At 44.7% G+C, this 5,783-nt stretch overlaps 1 protein-coding gene across 1 annotated transcript; it reads right to left on the bottom strand.

Annotated features, from left to right (window-relative positions):
• Positions 1-1,037: 1,037 nt before the first annotated feature.
• On the bottom strand, positions 1,038-2,099 carry LOC127859780 (3'-5' ssDNA/RNA exonuclease TatD-like). Its single transcript, XM_052397316.1, has one exon. It carries the CDS (start codon positions 2,097-2,099, stop codon positions 1,038-1,040), a length of 1,062 nt encoding a protein of 353 aa, XP_052253276.1.
• Positions 2,100-5,783: the final 3,684 nt, after the last annotated feature.

The following is a 5,783-nucleotide window of genomic DNA, read 5'->3' as shown; positions in this document are numbered from 1 at the left end:
TTACATATGCAAAAAGTGCATTTTGCGAAAATGGAAGATGTTACTCTCCCTTGAGTTATAAATACAATACCACAGGATATATGACAGCTCAAGAGACTATTTTTCTGAAACTAGAGGGAGAATTCTATGTCAACAACTTCAACAACAAAACTGATTGATAAATTATTATGATTATTCTAATTCTTCTTTTATGATTTTGAACGTCTATTTGATATGATAATATATTAAGTTAAACATGTCATTTAATGCTAACTTCCATGTGTTTTTCTCAACAATGCTATAATTTGCTCAGATAAAACTGATGCTAATTTACATGTTATATGTTATATTATGGTATATGGATATGGCCAAAGAAAATTGGGACGCTGAAATTGATCACTTTACCCGTTAAAACGGAAGTACATAATTGCTCCTATCGGAAACTAGAAATAAAGGAAGATGAAAGTATGGAAATAATGGGCACAGCCTAGCCCGTTTAATAAAAAATAAAACATTACTGGGAGAGACCCCAAAAACAAGACAAGCATCAAAAATAAAAAATTACTGGGAGAGACCCCAAAAACAAGACAAGAATAAAAAAATTACTGGGAGAGACCCCAAAAAAGACAAGAATCAAAAATAAAAAATTACTGGGAGAGACCCCAAAAAGACAAGAATCAAAAATAAAAAAATACTGGGAGAGACCCCAAAAAGACAAGAATTTGGTGCGACACGAAGTGGCGTGCATCTAAAACCAGAAACATAACATAATAATTTTACAAAACTCACTTGTAATAATTTTACATAACCCGATAATAATAATAATAAACAAAATTCATAGTACCTTAATTTAAGCAATAATAACATCATGTAAGACAAGAAACATACGTAATAACTTTACGTGAATCAATAAAAAGACAGAGTTCATGGTCTCTTACCAAATTTAAACTTTTTAAACAATAATAACACCATCTAAACAAGAAACATGACGTAATATTTTTACGTGAATCAATAAAAAGACAGAACTCATAGTCTAAGACACTGCAACCCCTCATAGTCTAAGACACTGCACCCACCCAATTAAGGCGGTACAGCCTCTGGAAATTCGCCACTGTGGCAGTCAATACATCATTTACACTTTCCCCTCTAACCATACCCACATTCCTGGCTGCTAGTCCCACCACAGTTGGGGATGAAATGGGACCAATGTTGGGTCCAGTAAAATATGGGGCATCCGTTTCTATTAGCAAGCGCTCTGTGGGAATAGTACGGAGAGCAAGTAATGACCCCGGTGTCAAATCCCCCGTTTTGTGGGTGTATCCCACGTAGGTATTCGGAAATGCATCCGTAAACGCCCGAAAAACCTCCATATCCCCCCGGAAACAGTGAAGATAAATCCGCCGATCCCGATTTACCACCCCATGCAATATGGATAGGAGGCGCTTGTTTACCTCCCTGCCATCCATATCTTGGGTTGACCCTCTACAGTGGAGCACTAGAACATGACGTTCTTCTAGGTAACCTAAAACCCGTTGTAAGAGGACTGCTTGCCCCAACCACTCTGAATAATGTACAGAGTGGTCGAGTCCTACCTCCCCAAATCCCCCTACTTCCGGTGTACCCAATAGCCTAATAAACTCTTTTATTTCAGAGTCTCTGTACTTTTCAGCCCCCTTGGGGTGTAGTCCAATGGTGGGAAAACACCTGAGTTTAGACAAAGTTTGCAATAGAGCATCATTGGGATAGGTATGGGGATCACAGAAATTAGTGACCAGTGCTCCCAGATTGACCTCAACTTCTATCATAGGAGAGCGGTCCCTAAGATGGCTCCAGATGTTTTCATCCAGAGTCATCCCCACTTGTGCACACAACCTATCCAAATGGCAATGGCTATCAGTAGCCTCAGGCCACCTAGACTTTTGTTCATCAGAGGTTAGAGGGTAAGTATCTACGAAGAAATCATGTTCACTGGTTGTGAGAAGTGCCCACAGTCGGCCCAACACACTCCAGTGTAATAGGTTGCGGAAAGAACCTACCTCCTCCCCCGTTAACCTAGATATGGCCTGAACAGCCTCTACCTGGGATGAATGCTCACCACCCCCTTGAGGGACATAACCCATGTGTAGAGAAAATATAGATAAGTCCCCTAGAGATGTTCCTTCCCGTACCACTCTTGCCCCAAGGGCCATAAGAAAAGCTAACCTTCTACGTGTGAGTGATAAGCTCAAGGGGACCCTCATGTCCATAACCTGCGGAATGTTCGACCTAAATACGTGTCGTGAACTAAGAGGTTCGTCGCAGCCTCGGACTGGACAGACAGAGTCCCCCCTGGGCCTCTTAGCTGGACCCCCACTTGCCCCCTTTTGAAGGTTCCCAGTGACCCAGAGACCTTTTCAATGGTCCTCCCATTATATCAATTTGGCGTTGATTGGTTTGACCCCCTGGATGTTTCCATTGATCATGAGGCATTAAGGGACCTCCAATGTTTCCATGGGGCATTTCCTGGTGATTATAGTGCGAGACGGTTGCATACGGTCTTTGTACATTGGGTACGGACCTATCACCTCCCCCTATACTCCCATTTTTCCACCCTTGCGATCGAGCCCAACGACGTGGGTAAAAAGCTCGCTCCGGTCTACGCCTACCATAGCCGGGCCCACCACAACCACGACCCCTGGAGTTTCGAGCGGGTGGTTGAAGGTTAGCCCTACTATGGCCGGCGACCGGGGACGTGCTAATAGCTAAACTGATAGATTTTTCAGGTTTCAATTGGTAAGTTTCTTCCGACTTTTGATCGGGAACTAGAACTCTTACCTCGACAGGCATGTAGGCCGTCGGCAACACTCTACCGGAACGCTCAGCGGTGATCCGTTGGGCGACATCGGACCATACCCGGTTACGTTCCTCCATCTGATCCATCCAGCTAGGAGACTGTCCTCTGTCCTCAAGATCAAGGTTCAAGCAGGAATCGGACACAAGCTCCTCAATCGTAATCTGATCGGAATCCATTCTAGAATGATAAGAGTGGAATTAAAGCACAAGTCAAGATGTTAGATCATAGAAAATAAATAATGTTAGCTAGATTCTGGAAAAACAGGGCTTAATGCATATACATTTAATTTCATTCCAGTAACATTTACAGATTTAAATGATAAACACTAAAATCGCTAATGTCGTGTTACAGGCTGTTAAACATTATTAATTAAATATACACTGCAGTAGTAGAGCAGTTCTAACATTTGTCGTCTACATAATTTTAATGCAGGTAGTGAAGACGGGCAGTGGTTATCATTTCTAGGTTATTAAAAAAAACTGGCTAGCAAAACTCTGTCTCTACATTAGTGTTAACGCTTACACACAAAAACACATTATATGATTCACAGGTTGTTGCTAGCATTCTAGCATTTGGCACAGCGGTATTTCTGAATGTCCAAGGCGTCAGTGGCTGTAATATTCACACAGGACCCATGGTACCACTCGTCACAATGATCGCATTAAATTATAAACCGAAATGCCAAGGCTTTCTACACAAACAGTATAACTGATCATCAGCTATTTCGCCGCGGTCCGATTCAGGTCTATCTCTCTCTGTTGTCAGCCATGCTGGCAAAGTCTTGTCCTGGCATGGTTTAAGGCGGTCATGGTTTAAGATAAGAACTGCATTTTTCAATTTGATTTGAAAAAGCAGGTTGGACAGTTTTCTTACCACCAGCCCGGGTCCTTTCCAAGGAGGGCAGAGCTTTTTGCACTTACCTTTGAGGGTGGCGGTGTCATGGACATACACCGCATCTCCGACCTCAAAATTGCGCTCAAGCAAACGCAAGTCGTAATTGCGCTTCATGCGCTTTGTTGCAGCTTTCAATTTGTTACGGGCGCACTCGTGCGCTGTCTTGAGATCATTCACCAACTGGTGAGCATAGTTATCTTCTTCCAAACGCTCCCCCTTTCGGGGAAACATTAGACTGGCGGGAGTATTCACTTCCCGACCTAACATCAGTCGGTTTACAGTGAAACCAGTACTGCGGTTAACAGAGGCTCGAAGTGCCCCTGCTATCTGTTGCAGATTTTGATCCCAATGATTTTGGTGTTTACCTATGTAGCACCGGACAGCATCCATCAGCGTTCGTTTGTAACGCTCTACTTGGCCATTGGCCGAAGGAGGGTACGGAGTTGTACGAGCCTTGTTGCAGCTTTCAATTTGTTACGGGCGCACTCGTGCGCTGTCTTGAGATCATTCACCAACTGGTGAGCATAGTTATCTTCTTCCAAACGCTCCCCCTTTCGGGGAAACATTAGACTGGCGGGAGTATTCACTTCCGGACCTAACATCAGTCGGTTTACAGTGAAACCAGTACTGCGGTTAACAGAGGCTCAAAGTGCCCCTGCTATCTGTTGCAGATTTTGATCCCAATGATTTTGGTGTTTACCTATGTAGCACCGGACAGCATCCATCAGCGTTCGTTTGTAACGCTCTACTTGGCCATTGGCCGAAGGAGGGTACGGAGTTGTACGAGCCTTGTTGCAGCTTTCAATTTGTTACGGGCGCACTCGTGCGCTGTCTTGAGATCATTCACCAACTGGTGAGCATAGTTATCTTCTTCCAAACGCTCCCCCTTTCGGGGAAACATTAGACTGGCGGGAGTATTCACTTCCCGACCTAACATCAGTCGGTTTACAGTGAAACCAGTACTGCGGTTAACAGAGGCTCGAAGTGCCCCTGCTATCTGTTGCAGATTTTGATCCCAATGATTTTGGTGTTTACCTATGTAGCACCGGACAGCATCCATCAGCGTTCGTTTGTAACGCTCTACTTGGCCATTGGCCGAAGGAGGATACGGAGTTGTACGAGCCTTATGAATTTCAAGCAAGCTACATAGCTCTGTGAATAGCTTGGAGTCAAAATTCCGTCCCTGATCCGAAAAAACCTGAAGAGGGAAACCAGATTTGGAGAAAAATGATTCACTGCGGCACGAGCCGTCTCCTCTGCGGTTTGTGTGGGAAGGGGAATACACTCGACCCACTTCGTAAATTGGTCGACCATCATGAGTATGTACTCATTGCCCTGACGGGTTTTGGGCAACGGGCCCAAGAAATCCATCTGATCCCTCTCCATTGGAGCTCCAGCCTGGTACTCAATCAAGGGACCTTTCCCCTTACGGGCTGATTTTTTGTTTCGATTACAGATCTCGCATGAAGACACATATCCGGCCACGTCTCCGTTTATACCATACCAGGTGAACTTCTCCTTGACTTTTCCCTTAGTTCTTTTAATACCCTGGTGACCCGATGACGAAATGTTGTGATGCAACCGGATGGGATCCTCCCTTATGGACTATGGCATCACCAACTGCTTCTCGTCTGTAACAGGGTTATTTTGGTAGATTATGGACTCTATTAACACCAATTGCTCCTTATTCAGCCAATAGTACTTAGCCTCTGGGCTTGAATCTCCAGGCTCCACCCCCTTGGTGAGCCACTGCAGAGCAAAACTTAGATCTAGGTCATGGCCTTGTGCCTCGATCAAATCAGCACAAGTGAAGCCCCAGCTACTGGGCTCTAAAACAATTGGTGCGATCTGCACCCCAACTTCAGGTTCGGGAGCACACGCGCATACCCGGAAATCGCCATCCGCCATTAACACGTCGACTCTACATGCATTGAGAAACAGGTTTTCTAAAGACGGACATTCCCCTTGGAACTCAGGATCCGGCCTCTCACTGTTGTCTTCCTTTGTTGTTGCTTTACCGTCTAAGACGCCGCCGGTTTCACCGTTGCCTATTTCAGTGCTCGCGTCGGTGCACATA

This window comes from Dreissena polymorpha, chromosome 1 (assembly GCF_020536995.1).
Source record: "Dreissena polymorpha isolate Duluth1 chromosome 1, UMN_Dpol_1.0, whole genome shotgun sequence".
Taxonomy (NCBI): Eukaryota; Metazoa; Mollusca; class Bivalvia; order Myida; family Dreissenidae; genus Dreissena; species Dreissena polymorpha.
This window is presented reverse-complemented; position numbering and strand designations above follow the sequence as displayed.